The sequence below is a fragment of the Oncorhynchus mykiss genome, chromosome 10, assembly GCF_057628025.1.
Source record: "Oncorhynchus mykiss isolate SJ-2025 chromosome 10, ASM5762802v1, whole genome shotgun sequence".
NCBI lineage: Eukaryota > Metazoa > Chordata > Actinopteri > Salmoniformes > Salmonidae > Oncorhynchus > Oncorhynchus mykiss.
Window position 1 is genome coordinate 64,767,095 of NC_143031.1, and position 17,855 is coordinate 64,784,949.

The 17,855-nt window shown below is 41.2% G+C and overlaps 1 protein-coding gene across 2 annotated transcripts; it reads left to right on the forward strand.

Moving 5' to 3' along the window:
- Nucleotides 1-31: 31 nt before the first annotated feature.
- On the forward strand, nt 32-17,279 carry LOC149980164 (uncharacterized). Of its 2 annotated transcripts, none has more exons than XM_090187453.1 (6): nt 32-524; nt 931-1,061; nt 1,248-1,412; nt 3,835-3,996; nt 4,363-4,474; nt 14,391-17,279. In XM_090187453.1, exons 1-6 carry the CDS (start codon nt 266-268, stop codon nt 15,425-15,427), a joined length of 1,866 nt encoding a protein of 621 aa, XP_090043579.1. In that variant the 5' UTR covers nt 32-265; the 3' UTR covers nt 15,428-17,279. The 2 variants fall into 2 exon arrangements, with proteins under 2 accessions (XP_090043579.1, XP_090043580.1); XM_090187454.1 differs by having other exon boundaries at nt 46-524; nt 1,248-2,872.
- The last annotated feature ends 576 nt before the right edge of the window (nt 17,280-17,855 follow it).

Sequence of the window (17,855 nt, forward strand, 5' to 3'; positions counted from 1 at the left end):
GTGCAAGCGAACTGGTTTCATGAGCGTCACCAGCGCATACCCTTTGAACTATGACGCCGCCCATCCATGTAAACGGAAGTAAACGACCAAGAACAATTTCCACGTTCACGGTTTTATTTAGACGTTTATTAACACCATGGAACTCAAAATATGACTAATTTAACTGCACAGCATCACATACTTACCCCACGTAGTATTTAATTCGCGTTGGAGAGAGGACTTGGTTGATATATGTTTTCTAGGTAATGCTAGTTAGCTGCTAACAATGGCTAACTGTATGGTTTTTCACACTCAAATTGCCTCCATCATGGAGGTGCTAGCGAACGCCGCCGTGGCAGAGATCTGTAAACTCGTAGACGACGACTATGCAGTGTTTCGTTTGGAAATTTCTCAAGGCCAAAAAGAAAACAGGGGATTGCGAAGGAAACTACAACTACTGGAACTGAAGGTGGCACGAGAGCGCGTCCTCGCCAGTCGTCCCAGTAGTGTCAAGATCCTCGACCGTTACAGAGGATTGGCAAGAGGTACATTTTGCTTAAGGCCGAGGTGCGCGGCCTGTTGCCTTTCATATATAGCTCAGTGTCTGTCGCCCCGTTCCCATTCTACACATGTGGCTAACTAGAATTGGATCATGGTCAGTTTTTGGATAGTATGCAATAAATCCCCTGATTACTTAGCTATCTTGCACAAAGACACTATCATATTCTAACCAGATTCATGTTTAATGCATTTCCTATGATTTACTAATTGAATACAATATGAGGCATGGATTATAATAAATAAATCTATCAATAGTATATGAAGAAGATATGTTAAATGTTACTTTACATCCTTGCCAATTCTAGATGTGTCAATAGTGTACAGTATATAGTTGAGCATTGACAGTCCATAACCTAAACACCTCTTTTTCCCCCCTATTTACTCTCGCAGGTGAAGGACATCTCACTCGAGGCCACAAGAGCTTTGTGAAGCCAGCAGGACACACTACATGGAGTGATGACCAACCAATCACTGTTGATGAGGGGAGTGGAACCTCAACCCAGCACGTTATCGTGATAGAGGTTAGTGTAATAGTATTAGATCAAAATTACATCAAATGTGACCCGTTTATTTCAGAATGGCAACCCCTCAGCTATTCATGAACACCCTTATTTATATGCCACATGGGAGCTTGTGAGACTTCCCGACAACGTTGTTATCTAGTTAAACTCATGTACCAGTAATAACCTCCTCTCTTCTTGTGTCAGTCTGCAGATGCAGAGTCTGCAGGTCCTGGGGTTAAGCAGGAGAGGTCTGATGGAAAGGATGACCTATGGCGCAGCAGAGACATCCAGACCGGAGTGCCCCCTGTAATCACGGAGGTCCCCACCACTGCCCCAGCGCAGCCCAGAACCCAGCGCAGTATCACGGAGGTCAGTGGAACGCCGAACGTCGTCCTCAAGTCACAGACAGACACCAAGACATTAACTGTAACACACAGACTCTTACACACAGGATCTGACCCAGAGAGGCTGGGGAAACTGGGCTGTCCTGCTCCCGGTTCAGAGTACTTACCAGTATTTCTCCAGAGCCAGAGGACGGTTAATTCCTATGGTGATGGTGACGTGTTAGACACTGGCGGTGATGATCCGTCTTGTTCTTACGCTACAGAGATGGACTCTAGCAACATGCCCTTGGGTTTAGAGACACAGACTGATCTGTCTAGAGGGGACTGGAACCAGTACAGTAGTAGTGTATACTCTGAAGGGTGCCTAGATGAGAAAGGTGAGGTTATAGTGATAGATGAGGTGACTGTGAAAGTGGAGGGTGACGCTCCTCCCACATGGAATGCAGATAGTCACCTAGGAGATGGACACTCACAGGGCACATCTTTCTTAGATTACAGGGGAAGCTTAGAGACAAATCCAAATGTCCCTACCCTCTCCACTTTACACACGCTCAGGGATCGCGACCCAGTGTCCATGTCGATGGGGCCTTCCGATTCACACGGCCACGTCCTTTTCAATCAGGTATTGAACTCAAACGACACAGCTAGAGCCCAGGCTCAGGAAGGAGGAGCCACATCAGGCAATAGTAAAGAGAAACGGTTTCTCTGCATGTTCTGTAACAAAGGCTTCAGCTGCCCCAAAAAAGTGGAGATCCACCAGAGGGTCCACACAGGGGTGAAACCCTTTAATTGTACCCAGTGTCATATGCGCTTTGCCCAGGCTGGCGACCTGAAAAAGCACCAGAGGGTCCACACAGGGGAGAAACCCTACAGCTGTACGCAGTGTGAGAAGAGGTTCTCCCGCCAGGACCACCTGAAGATGCACCTGAAAGTCCACACGGGAGAGAGGCCATTCGCCTGTACACACTGCGGGAAGAGGTTCTCAGAGAGGAGATACCTCAGGATACACCAGCAGAAAAATCATTCCACTCTATAACATAGAAAGTAACTATTCCACTCGATAGATTCTGACGTTTAGATCAAACCCTGTATTAAAGACAGAGTTGAATTTTCATTGTCAGTAGAGAAGATCTGCAGATGCATTTGGAATAACGAGAGTAACAGATTTCAGTGTAGAAAATTCCTGGGTAGAATATTGCATCCAGACATTGTGTGATATATAAGCCTAAGAAGTCTGTCACATATTGTGTTTGTACTGTGTAGGCTATATGATGTTTTCATATGGTTTATTTAACACTTGTTTATGTTTAATAAACATAAAATGAGACTTTTCATTCTAAGACTGTATTTAACCAGTTTTCCATCCAACCTTTTTATGTGAGAAAAATACATATCGGATAGAAAATGTAATGACTGGCCTGATGGAAACAGAAACATTTCCGGTAAACATTCCAAATGTTGACGAAACGAAGTACACTAGACAAGGTGGGATATTTTTGTGTCTGCTAAAATGAGTTATGTGAGAAATGTTGGTGGAAACACTTTTATGTTTTGTGGTTCTCCCACTACGAAAAAACAGGAAAACAGTTTATTAGGCTAAATATGAAATGAATAATGATGAATTTCACAGGGTGGTAAAAGCGCATGGTGACGAGCTAGATGGTCCTTTCCGATAAATATCGAGGGTCTTATTCTGGTGACATGATGATCGATGCTTGGCTGCCGTTTGATAAATACAAACAATCTCGCTCTTATGTCCATAATAATAATCTCATAATGTAGGCTATACGTGCGCTCTAGCCAACAGTGTGCAGATAGCGCTATTGGCTAGAGCGCACTGCCAATACCAGAGTGGGGACACCCGCTACATTCTTTTTTTTGAGAAAAACATCAATAGAGTTAAAAATGTGATGGAAACCCATTTAACCCACATTTATTCGGTACATGGAATTTAACTGTAGAATGTATTATGTGCACTACGTCATCACACAGCCTTTCATCCACAAGTAAATTTGATGGAAACGCATCTCTGGTGGGAAAATGTGCATATTGTTTTTGATTTTAGAATATTCGCATTGAAAATGTGTCACCAATTGGATGGAAACATAGCTACAGAGACTCTTTTAATATCACATCTGATCTCACCCTATTCTGCATATACCCGACAAGGATTTATAACCAATATACACTTAATAAATATACCCACACACTAACAAACACCTACTGTACAAGTCAAAATATTGTAGTCTGATGACTTTTGACTTATCATAGCTAACTTGTTTTTACCACCAACATCATATTTATGTTCACCATGGTGGGTTTAACAAATGTGAATTCATTATGTGACTACAGTATAGGACTCAAACATAGTGGGGATGGGTAAACACTCCATGTTGAAAGTGTGTTTATTATCTGTTTGTACATACCTGATGGAGTGTCTCTTCCAGGAGGAGGGTCCAGAGGTGCTGCTGGGGAAGGAGGAGGGGTGTGAGGAGGGTCTGGGGAACCCTGAGGGGACCATGGTCATGGAGGAAAACCAGACTACACCTCCTCCACAACCCACAGAGGAACCAGCTGAGCAGCACAAGACCACACACAGTCTCACTGAGGTGAGCTGACAATGAACTACTGTCTGAATGGTATTAGGTCAGGGCCCGTATCCACAAAGTCTCTCAGAGTAGGATTGCTGATCTAGGATCAGTTTTCCCATTTAGATAATAATGAATAAGACTATATAGACAGGTGGGGATCTGAAACTCGATCAGCACTCTTACTATTTGACGCTTTGTAGATACGGGCCCAGGTCTTGACCATGCATTTTAATTATACAATTATTAAAGCGTGTAAGTAATCATATCAACTAACATGTTTGCATAGTACTCATAGCAATCCCTCATTACCCAATCAGAATATGCTCTATAGCAGGGTACTCAGATTTCTTTATCCAACATCCTCTCACCCTGTATCTCTTACAGTCAGTAGACATGGAGGATGGGAAGCCTGATCTGCTGCTGGTCAAAGAGGAGACAATAGAAGATGGACCAGAGAACATTGACCTGCTGAATGGACTAAAGATGGGGGAGCAAGGTAAGGGATACATACACATTTTTATAAATAATGGGGCCAATGTGTAATATTAGGATCAACATTTTTAAATGGTTTGAATCAAAATAAAACAAATATTTTAACGCAGTTCCACATGTGTACTTAGAGGAATATATGTAAATTGGCCCATAACTCCACTTATACAACAAAATAGGCCAAGGATTATACATAATTTAAGCAGGGTTCATACAGACATTGGGAAGTCAAATTCAAGGACGTTCAGGGATATTTTCAAGGACTTAATTGTAATTTTCAAGGACCTCAATGTTATACAATTGTCTAATTTATACAACTGTACATATAGGGCTTAATAATATTGCAGGCGTAACATGGAAACTACAATGTATTTGTCATTAGATCATATCATGTTGAAGCCCACTAGGCTATGTAATTTGTTGTCATTATATCCAGAATAATTCATTGGAATAGCTTGGGTGTTGCGCAATAGTCTATCAATTGCGCACAGTAGACTCGGTGTCGAATCCGAGGCACAAACACATATGAAAACATGAACTCATTACCTTGATGCTTTCTCTGTTAAATCTAACAAGAACCTTCTGTAAATCGAGCAGAAAATAACTTATGATCAACATCAATCTGGTAAGGATAGTGGATCCAAACTGGATCCAGGCACAACTGTCTTCACAGGTGTAAGAAATGAGACATTCTTCGCGAACACCTTTTTTACTGCACTTTACAACCGCTCTTCCTCACTTGACTGTCATTCATCTGATCCAGGAAGAAATGTTCTGATGATAATGTGTGAAAATATCACAGCGTAATTAAACTCGACACAATGCGCATCCAACAAGTATTATGTATTATTATTATTGAAGAATGACAGTATTGATTTAGGTTTTATGTATCAAGTTAAGGTGACTCATTTCGGTTGGAAGCATTCGATTTTGCGATCGCATATATTTTGTGGAATTTGTGTGCCCTTAAACGGTTTTCACCCCGTAACATACACTGAGTGTATAAAACTTTGTTCCTGGAGAGCTACTGTCCTGTAGGTTTTCATTCCAACCCCAGTTTTAACTAATCTGTTTATCAACCAGCTAATTATTAGAATCAGGTGTGGTAGATTGGATTGGAGTGAAAACCCACAGGACGGTAGCTCTCCAGGAACAGGGTTGGAGTGAAAACCCACAGGACGGTAGCTCTCCAGGAACAAGGTTGGAGTGAAAACCCACAGGACAGTAGCTCTCCAGGAACAGGGTTGGATAGCCCTGCTCTAATCACTCTGACATCAATGTAAATGCAATCAAAAATCAAGGGTTTTGATGGCCTCTTTGAAAAAGAGGATCTCATCAGCTTTCTAGGCCTACTACATTTATTTGTCAAACATGCTCTCGATGGTGCAGCTGTAGAACGTTTTGAGGATCTGGGGACCAATGCCAAATCTTTTGTCTCCTGAAGGTGAAAAGGGGTTGTCGTGCCCTCTTCACGACTGTCTTGGTGTGTTTGGACCATGATAGTTCGTTGGTGATGTGGACACCAAGGAACTTGAAACTCTCGACCCACTCCATTACAGCCCCGTCTATGTGAATGGGGGTGAGTTCGGCCCTCCTTTTCCTGTAGTCCACGATCAACTCCTTTGTCTTGCTCACGTTGAAGGAGAGGTTGTTGTCCTAGCACCATACTGCCAGGTCTCTGACCTCCTCCTTATAGGCTGTCTCATCGTTGTCGGTGATCAGGCCTACCACTGTTGTGTCATCAGCAAACTTAATGATGGTGTTGGAGTCGTGCTTGGCCACGCAGTCATGGGTGAACAGGGAGTACAGGACGGAACTAAGCATGCGCCGCTTAGGGGCCCCCGTGTTGAGGATCAGTGTGGCAGATGTGTTGTTGCCTACCTACCCTTACCACCTGGGGGCTGCCTGTCAAAGTCCAGGGAGGTGTTTAGTCCCAGGGTCCTGTGCTTTGTGGGCACTATGTTTTGAACTCTGAGCTGTAGTGAATGAACAGCATTCTCACATAGGTGTTCCTTTTTTCCAGGTGGGAAAGGGCAGTGTGGAGTGCAATTGAGATTGCGTCATCTGTTGGAGCGGTATGCGAATTAGAGTGGGTCTAGGGTTTCCCAGGATGATGTTGTTTATGTGAGCCATGACCAGCCTTTCAAAGCACTTCATGGCTACCGATGTGAGTCATTTAGGCAGGTTACCTTCACTTTCTTGGGCACAGGGACTATGGTGGTCTCTTTGAAACGTAGGTATTACAGACTCGGTCAGGGAGAGGTTGAAAATGTCAGTGAAGACACTTGCCAGTAGGTCCACGGATGCTTCGAGTACATGTCCTGGTAATCCGTCTGGCCTTGTGAATGTTGACCTGTTTAAAGGTCTTACTCACAACGGCTACAGAGAGAGCATGATTACACAGTCGTCCGGAACAGCTGGTGCTTTCATGCATGCTTCAGTGCTGCTAGCCTGGAAGCAAGCATAAAATGCATTAACCTCTAGCACTTAGCCATCCCGGATCCGGGATCGTGAATACAGCCTCAAGCTTATTACCATAACGCAAAATTAACTATTCATGAACATCGCAAATGAAATGAAATAAATATGCTAGCTCTCAAGCTTAGCCTTTTGTTAACAACACTGTCATCTCAGATTTTCAAAATATGCTTCTCAACCATAGGAAAACAATCATTTGTGTAACAGTAGCTAGCTAGCGTAGCATTTAGCGTTAGCATTCAGCAGGCAACATTTTCACAAAAACCAGAAAAGCATTCAAATCAAATAATTTACCTTTGAAGAACTTCAGATGTTTTCAATGAGGAGACTCTGTTAGATAGCAAATGTTCAGTTTTTCCTGAAAGATTATTTGTTTAGGAGAAATCGCTCCGTTTGGTGCGTCACGTTTGGCTACCAAAAAAAACAGAAAATCCAGTCATCAAAACGCTGAACTTTTTTCCAAATTAACTCCATAATATCGACTGAAACATGGCAAACGTTGTTTAGAACCAATCCTCAAGGTGTTTTTCACATATCTCTTCGATGATATATCGTCCGTGGAAGTGTGCTTTCTCTCCTGAATCACAGGAGAAAATGCCCGCACCTAAAGATTACGCACCAATTTAGACAAAGGACACCGGGCGGACCCCTGGAAAATGTAGTCTCTTAAGGCCAATCTTCCAATGATATGCCTACAAATACGTCACAATGCTGCAGACATCTTGAAGAAACGACAGAAAGGGCAGGCTCGTTCGTGGTGCATTCACAGCCATATAAGGAGACAATGGAAAACAGAGCTTCAGAAATTCTGCTAATTTCCTGTTTGAAGTTTCATCTTGGTTTCGCCTGTAGCATGAGTTCTGTGGCACTCACAGATAATATCTTTGCAGTTTTGGAAACGTCAGACTGTTTTCTTTCCAAAGCTGTCAATTATATGCATAGTCGAGCATCTTTTCATGACAAAATATTGCGCTTAAAACAGGCACGTTTTTTTTATCCAATAATGAAATAGCGCCCCCATAGACTCAACTGGTTAAGCCCGTCTGGTAGGCTTGCGTCACTGGGCAGCTGGCGGCTGGGTTTACCTTTGTTGCCCATAATAGTTTTTAAGCCCTTTAAGCCCTTACCATAACGCAAAATTAACTATTCATGAACATCGCAAATGAAATGAAATAAATATGCTAGCTCTCAAGCTTAGCCTTTTGTTAACAACACTGTCATCTCAGATTTTCAAAATATGCTTCTCAACCATAGGAAAACAATCATTTGTGTAACAGTAGCTAGCTAGCGTAGCATTTAGCGTTAGCATTCAGCAGGCAACATTTTCACAAAAACCAGAAAAGCATTCAAATCAAATAATTTACCTTTGAAGAACTTCAGATGTTTTCAATGAGGAGACTCTGTTAGATAGCAAATGTTCAGTTTTTCCTGAAAGATTATTTGTTTAGGAGAAATCGCTCCGTTTGGTGCGTCACGTTTGGCTACCAAAAAAAACAGAAAATCCAGTCATCAAAACGCTGAACTTTTTTCCAAATTAACTCCATAATATCGACTGAAACATGGCAAACGTTGTTTAGAACCAATCCTCAAGGTGTTTTTCACATATCTCTTCGATGATATATCGTCCGTGGAAGTGTGCTTTCTCTCCTGAATCACAGGAGAAAATGCCCGCACCTAAAGATTACGCACCAATTTAGACAAAGGACACCGGGCGGACCCCTGGAAAATGTAGTCTCTTAAGGCCAATCTTCCAATGATATGCCTACAAATACGTCACAATGCTGCAGACATCTTGAAGAAACGACAGAAAGGGCAGGCTCGTTCGTGGTGCATTCACAGCCATATAAGGAGACAATGGAAAACAGAGCTTCAGAAATTCTGCTAATTTCCTGTTTGAAGTTTCATCTTGGTTTCGCCTGTAGCATGAGTTCTGTGGCACTCACAGATAATATCTTTGCAGTTTTGGAAACGTCAGACTGTTTTCTTTCCAAAGCTGTCAATTATATGCATAGTCGAGCATCTTTTCATGACAAAATATTGCGCTTAAAACAGGCACGTTTTTTTTATCCAATAATGAAATAGCGCCCCCATAGACTCAACTGGTTAAGCCCGTCTGGTAGGCTTGCGTCACTGGGCAGCTGGCGGCTGGGTTTACCTTTGTTGCCCATAATAGTTTTTAAGCCCTGCCACATCCGACGAGCGTCAGAGCCGGTGTAGTAGGATTCAATCTTAGTCCTGTATTGACGCTTTGCCTGTTTGATGGTTCCTCTGAGGGCATAGCGGAATTTCTTCTAAGAAAATCATCCGTATTAGTGTCCAACTCTTTGAAAGCGGCAGCTCTAGCCTTTAGCTCAGTGTGGATGTTGCCTGTAATCCATGGCTTCTGGTTGGGATATGTACGTACAGTCACTGTGGGGGCGACGTCGTTGACGCACTTATTGATGAAGCGGGTGACTGAGGTGGTATACTCCTCAATGCCATTGGATAAATCCCGGAACATGTTCCAGTCCGTGCTAGCAAAACTGTCCTGTAGCGTCTTCTGCGTCATCTGACCACTTTCTTTTGAGCAAGTCACTGGTACTTAATGCTTTAGTTTTTGCTTGAGGATAGAATTATGGTAAAGTTTGTCAAATGGAGGGCGAGGGAGAGTTTTGTATGCATCTCTGTGTCCTCTGGTTGCACATGCTGGTTGAAATGAGGTAAATCGGATGTAAGTTTCCCTGCAATAAAGTCCCCGGCCACTAGGAGCGCCACTTCTGGATGAGCATTTTATTGTTTGCATTGAGAGTATGTCATAATCGGTTTGTGGTTGTAAATAGACGGCTACAAAAAATATAGATGAAAACTCTTGGTAGATAGTGTGGTCTACAGTTTATAATGAGGTACTCTACCTCAGGTGAGCAATACTTTGAGACTTCCTTAATATTAGACGTTGTGCACCAGATGTTATTGAAAAATAGACACACACCATCAACCCTCGTCTTACCGGGTGTAACTGTTCTGTCCTGCCGATGCACAGAAAACCCAGCCAACTGTATATTATCCGTGTCGTCATTCAGCCACGACTCAGTGAAACATATTACAGTTTTTAATGTCCCATTGGTAGGATAGTCTCAAACGGAGTTCATCGAGTTTATTCTCCAGTGATTGCACATTGGCCAATAGAGCGGATGGTAGAGGCGGTTAACCACTCCCGGCCGAATTCTCACAAGGCACCTGGATCTGCGCCCCCCTGTATCTCAGTCTTTTCTTCATGTGAATGACGTGGATTTGGTCCTGGTCCGGTAGGTCCAGTCATTGCGCAATCGCGTGTGAAAACAGAGTTTTGACTGTCCACTATTCAAAAGAGGATCCCAGCTTTCTTGTGCTGCTAGATTTATTGCTAAATTCTTAAAGTTAAGCACATTAATCCTCTTTACAACCAGTGTAGCCTACCTGGCATACATAGGCGGTGTGTGTGTCAAGTTTGGGGAATCAAATTTTCACCATAAAAATGCAATCCATGCATCATCGCATTTGCAGACTTATGTGAGAGAGCCTAGTCTTCGTTATGTGGTGAGTAGATTGGATAGTCATAATTTAGGCGAACAATATAACTCAATCACTGTTTGAAAAAAAAAGACTGCTCAATGCATGACTGAGCTGGTATAGTGTAGAGTAGGTCTAGACTATAGGCTATATCAGATACGTTTCTTTCTTTGCACAGGAAAGTGGCCTTTTATAAACATATTTTATGCAATTCTACTACACTTTATATGACTGGACATTAACATAATCTTTTTAATTCGACAAATTACAAGGTACGCTATTCTGCTGATACTGACAAACAGATCAAAAATTAAATAATTGTTCATATAATATGCCTACGGGAAGGGGAGACACAAAGGAGGAAGTTATTGTCCAAAAACAAACTTTTAAGTAGCACTGACCCAACAATGATGGTGAATATGCGCAGTGCTCACTCCCTGGGGATAATGCTAATGCTATCCGTTGGTGCCAATAAGATATACTGGCTATACTGTTGTTTGTTCAATTAAGTTGATAATTTTGATAACTAAAAGACAGATTTAGTATTTTCATTGTCTTCTCTTTACAGCAATAAGCATTTGCTTTCCAAACTATATTGTCCCGCAATTGTATTTTGAAATATTGAGATATGCCTCAACATTAATCTGCCCAAATTGCACTCGCTGCCTTTCCTTCCGACTGTAGGCAAACCGATTTTAAAACAATCCAAAAGTTAAGCAAATGATGCTCTGTGGCCAAATCATGCTTTAGTAGCCTATTTTGAATTATTTAATTTATTTCTGTATAGACAGGAGTAGGCTCATTAGGCATTCTAAATCCAAAATAATTCCACACATACAGTACCAGTCAAGTTTGGACACACCTACTCATTCCAGGGTTTTTCTTTATTTTTACTATTTTCTGCATTGTAGAATAATAGTGAAGACATCAAAACTTTGAAATAACACATATGGTATCATGTAGTAACCAAAAAAGTGTTAAACAAATCAAAATATATTTTATATTTGAGATTCTTCAAAGTAGCCACCCTTTGCCTTGATGACAGCTTTGCATTCTCTCAACCAGCTTCATGAGGTAGTCACCTGGAATACATTTCAATTAACAGGTGTTCCTTTTTAAAAGTTAATTTGTGTAATTTCTTTCCTTCTTAATGCATTTGTGCCAATCAGTTGTGTTGTGACAAGGTAAGGGTGGTATACAGAAGATAGCCCTATTTGTTAAAATTCCATATTATGGCAAGAACAGCTCAAATTAGCAAAGAGAAACGACAGTCCATCATTACTTTAAAACATGAAGGTCAGTCAATCCGGAAAATTTCAAGATCTTTTAAAGTTTCTTCTAGTGCAGTCACAAAAACCGTTAAGCGCTATAATGAAACTGGCTCTCATGAGGACCGTCACAGGAAAGGAAGATCCAGAATTACCTCTGCTGCAGATGATAAGTTCATTCGAGTTACCAGCACAAATAAATGCTTCACAGAGTTCAAGTAACAGACACATCTCAACATCAGCTGTTCAGAGGAGACTGCGTGAATCAGGCCTTCATGGTCGAATTGCTGCAAAGAAACCACTACTTAAGGACACCAATAATAAGAAGAGACTTGCTTGGGCCAAGAAACACGAGCAATGGACATTAGACCAGTGGAAATCTGTCCTTTGGTCTAATGTGTCCAAATTTACGGTTTTTGGTTCCAACCACCGTGTCTTTGTGAGATGCACAGTAGGTGAATGGATGATCTCTGCATGTGTAGTTCCCACCGTGGAGGATGTGTGGGGGTGCATTGCTGGTGACACTGTCTATGATTTATTTAGAATTCAAGGCACACTTAACCAGCATGGCTACCACAGCAAATTGCAAAGATACGCCGTCACATCTGGTTTGCGCTTAGTGGGACTATCAATTGTTTTTCAACAGGACAATGACTCAACACACCTCCAGGCTGTGTAAGGGCTATTTGACCAAGAAGGAGAGTGATGGAGTGCTGCATCAGATGACCTGGCCTCCACAATCACCCGACTTCAACCCAATTGAGATGGTTTGACATGGGTTGGACCGCAGTGTGAAGGAAAAGCAGCCAACAAGTGTTCAGCATATGCGGTAACTCCTTCAAGACTATTGGCAAAGCATTCCAGGTGAAGCTGGTTGAGAGAATGCCAAGAGTGTGCAAAGCTGTCATCAAGGCAAAGGGTGGCAACTTTGAAGAATCTAAAATATATTTAGATTTGTTTTGACACTTCTTTGGCTATTACATGATTTCATGTGTGTTATTTCATAGTTTTGATGCCTTCACTATTATTCTACAAAGGAAAAACCCTTGAATAAGTAGGTATGTCCAAACTTTTGACTGGTACTGTATATTAGTAGGCTATATGTAAACCATATTAAATTCAGAATAGTCTGATGGGTGATAATATTATCAAGTGCTTGTCAAATAGTGAATGAGAGACGATGAAGTGTGTGCAGCCTGCGCAAGAAACAGAGCAGAGTTTATGTCTTTCATGCAACTTTTTTAAAATTGTCATTAGTCACATCATGCAGCTAGAATGAATAAAACATGTAAACGTATAGCCTCATTTTTGTAAAGTTGCATAAATATCTCTTAACTTTAGCAGATAGGAGGACCTGTTTCTTTGTTAAGCGCTCAACACTGAATAGCCCCTCAAATCGTTTGGGGAAAATATCCTTTATTTTAGTCAGCTATGTTCAATTGTATTCTTCATACTATTAAATTATATGAAATAATGTCATGGAATTCTAAGCAAATCTTCTCTGCTAAATGAACGAGTGTAACCCACAGCCATATGGTATAGCCAGATCAGTGCCTAACGTATGGACAACTCAGAATAGGCTATTCTGTTCTTCTGAAATAGGCTACATTTTCTTAATATCATGTTTCTTTAGACCTGTGTAAAATAAATAATGGATGGATTGTGGTGTAGTCTATATTACATGGATCAGTGGAAGCCAGGAGATGCTAAAGGTGTTTGTTAATTAATGGTCAATTACCGTGACACCGGCAGTTATTTGCATGACAATCACCCGCTGACAATTTCATGACCGCCACAGCCCTACGCCTGGCACCTACTACTATACCCTGTTCAAAGACACTTCAATCTTTGGACTTGCCCATTCACCCTGTGAATGGCACACCAATTGTCTTGGTTTAAAACTAATTGTTTAACCTGTCTCCTCTCCTTCATCTATACTGATTTGAAGTGGATTTAGCAAGTGACATTAATAAGGGATCATAGCTCTTTCAACTGGATTCACCTGGTCAGTCTGTCATGGAAAGAGCAGTGTTCTTAATGTTTTGTATCCTCAGTGTAAGGAGACACGAAATGTTACGTAGTTGCACTGCATTTCCGAGATCTCGGTACAAAAAAACTGTCAGACAGCTAGATCAATGATTCTTACAGGGTTCAAGTTTAAAGTATTATTGAACTGATTAATGCTTAATATATGATACAACAACTTACACAGCCATAAATGCAAGGACAGAAAAGTTATGTTTTATGTCACCTGATTTTGGACAAATCCATTAAGACACCCACCATGAGAATGGTTAAACAAGTTTTAAAGGAAGATGTGAATTGTATTGAATATAGAGCTAAGTTCCCCCTTTTATATCTTAATGTAATGACATGAAAAAGAAATGGGACGATTATTATCAGTGACTTATCAACAGCTGTAACAACTTGTCCAGTGTAGGAAATCCTCACTAGTGGTTAGAAAAACCCACATATAGCCTACATACACTATTAGATCTTCCAACGGGAATAGTGGCTATTGATTTTTCTTCTTTAATGAAATCAATACAACTTATGTATGAATTTGACAGGTAATTTACAAAAAAAACTCCATATGTAGAGTCTTCCCTGCCATGTTTGTAAAGTCTATTTTCTAAACTCTTCATATAGGTGGATGGCTGGAGACTAACAGAGCAGACTGGGCGGCCATCTTGGATTCCCAGACCGGTGCAGCCAAGGGCCCAGCGAACAACATCACCGAGCAGGCCTGGACCAGAGGTGACATAGTGGAGGTCAGGGGATGGGACAGCATCCTCAACTCTGGGCTGGGGAACAACGCTGTTAACCACAACCAGAAACAGATAGTCGAACACACAACGACATCTGAACTTAGTCTCCATGACAACAGACTGGCTGAGACCAGGGCGAGGCATAGATTTGGTCTGCGGGGACAGGAAAGTGAACATATGCGGCGGGAGAGTACAGACTTCGCTTACGATGCTCCATCCTGCTCCTATAATTGTGATTCAGAAAGACTGATGGCGCCTCAGGTTAACCCTCTAACAGGTGCTGCCTTCAGCCTGTCTTCTATAGGATCTGTCAACTGTAACATGGACCCTGCGATAACACAGACACTCCCTGGCCTTCGTCCTCCTCACAGTCTCCTAATGTTAAACCAGACCTCAGACAATGTCAGTGCCTCAACACTAAATGACTACACAAGCCCATTGACAAATGACAGTAGTGAAGACGGAATCAGTAAAGGTGGCAGCGCCAAAGAGAAGCGCTTCCTGTGTTCATTCTGTGGGAAAGCCTTCAGTTTTCCCCAACAGGTGGAGATCCACCAGAGGGTGCACACGGGGGAGAAACAATTTGGCTGCCACCTGTGCCGGGCCAGTTTCTCTCACTCCTTCAGCCTGAAGAGGCACCTGAGAGTCCACACAGGGGTGAAACCCTTCAGCTGTACCCAGTGTCACATGCGCTTCGCCCAGGCTGGTCACCTGAAGAGGCACCAGAGGGTCCACACAGGGGAGAAACCCTACAGCTGCACGCAGTGTGAGAAGAGGTTCTCCCGCCAGGACCAGCTGAAGATGCACTTGAAGGTCCACACGGGAGCGAAGCCATTCGCCAGTACGCACTGCGGGAAGAGGTTATCAGAGAGGAGCTACCTCAGGATGCACCAGCAGAAAAAACATTCCACTCTTTAACATAAAAAGTAACCATTCCCCTGGATAGCTTCTGACATTTAGATCAAACCCGGCATTAAAGACAAATATACATTTTCATCGTTGTCAGCTGAAAAGACCCACAGATGCACAGATGACCCATAGATTTCAGTGTTGAATATTCCTGGATAGAATACACTACCTTTGAAAGGTTTGGGGTCACATAGAAATGTCCTTGTTTTTGATAGAAAAGCAACAAAAAAAGTCCATTAAAATAACATCATATTGGTCAGAAATACAGTGTAGACATTGTTAATGTTGTAAATGACTATTGTAGCTAGAATCGGCAGATTCTTACAGAGGCCCATTATCAGAAACCATCTCTCAGCAGTCTCAACGTCAACAGTGAAGAGGCGACTACGGGATGCTGGCCTTCTAGGCAGAGTTGCAAAGAAAAAGCCATTAAGATGGGCAAAAGAACACAGACGTTAGACAGAGGAACTTTGCATAGAAGGCCAGCATCCCGGAGTCGCCTCTTCACTGTTGACGCTGAGACTGGTGTTTTGCGGGTTCTATTTAATGAAGCTGCCAGTTGAGGACTTGTGAGGCTTCTGTTTCTCAAACTAGACATTAATGTACATGTCCTCTTGCTCAGTTGTGGACTGGGGCCTCCACTACTCTTTCTATTCTGGTTAGGGCCAGTTTGTGCTGTTCTGTGAAGGGAGTAGTACACAGCTTTTGGCAATTTCTTGCATTTCTTATTTCTCAGAACAAGAATAGACTGACGAGTTTCAGAGGAAAGTTCTTTGTTTTTGGCCGTTTTGAACCCACAAATGCTGATGCTCCAGATACTCAACAAGTCTAAAGAAGGCCAGTTGTATTGCTTCTTTAATCAGAACAACAGTTTTCAAAAGGGTTTTCTAATGATCAATTAGACTTTTTAAAAGGATAAACTTGGATTAGCTAACACAATGTGTCATTGGAACACAGGAGTGATGGTTGCTAATAATGGGCCTCTGTACACCTATGTAGATATTCCATTAAAAAGAAATCTGCCGTTTCCTGCTACTATAGTAATTTACAACATTAACAATGTCGACACTGTATTTCTGATCAATTTGATGTTATTTTAATGGACAAAGAATGTGCGATTCTTTCAAAAACAAGGACATTTCTAAGTGACCCCAAACTTTTGAACAGTAGTATAAGTTTAAAAAGTATGTTACATATCGAGATTTTATGACTCCAAGGTTCTATCTTCAAGAAGATGATTCTGAGATAATTGGCTTTACATTTCTGAACCCTCATTGGTTTGAATGGTGTCAGCCATTTTGATCTTGTATTCTTTTTAACTAAACAACATGAATTGGGTTATTTAGAGTACTATATATATGTAGAGAACATTGAACAGAACAAGGCTACATCAATAACACAATTTTGAAATCTGGTGTTCTTAGATGTAATGCAAACTATATTAGATCAAATCCAGACAGGAACCTTTTATTCAGGACAGGTGACCCAAATTACACGTTCGATAACATTGACAGAGGTAGTAATAAAAAAGGCAAATTTAGGGAGCCTCCAGAGGCTGAAATATGTCATCGCTACAAATCATTTACAGGACACCTAGAGACTACTATTCCCAACTACCAAAGACAATTACTTTTTTTTCTCAAAGTAAGAAAATCTATTCAAGAATTGACACATTATTCCTAAAAATGCACTAAACTATTTACTAGATTCAAAAATGAATGATAGTGATATCGGATCGTTGTCTGGTAATCATGCTTAATTACACAAACAGAAAATACACTTAGCGACAGAATCTGTAGAATGAACAGAGCGCATGTTCTGGACCCGAAATGTATTAAATACGTAAACAAAAGAATAAAAACCATTACAAATGTAGAAATGGAGGACAAAGAAAAGCCGACCCTCAATATAATTTGGGATGCCTTTTAAAGTGTATATTAGGGGACTGATACTCGGCAAAAATTAAATCTGATTTAGAAATGATAATTGTAAGAAAAATAAATCACTATCTTACAAAAAGCTGATAAAAGTCATTTACAAGGCAAACAAGAAAATGTATTATCTGAACTTGAGCAGGAATATGATCTTTTACTTTTGAAGAGAGCCTACAACTACAGGTTAAACTCAAATAAAGCATACTACTTAATGGCAAATAAATCTGGTAACTATCTCGCAGCTCTAACAAAACGCTACATTTATATTTTAAAAGATACAAATGTGGTAATTAGAAACAACGTGATTAATTACCATTTTAAAAGCTTATATGAAAATGTATATAAATCAGAATTAAACAACAATTGGATGGCTCCTATAGCCTTAGACTCAAGAACCCTGAAGCAATTATCAGCAGACAAAAAAACAATCACTAAAAACAGATCGCCCGAAAATAAATATTGGATACTGTTAAAACATGACTTTCCCATTACAATTATATTCA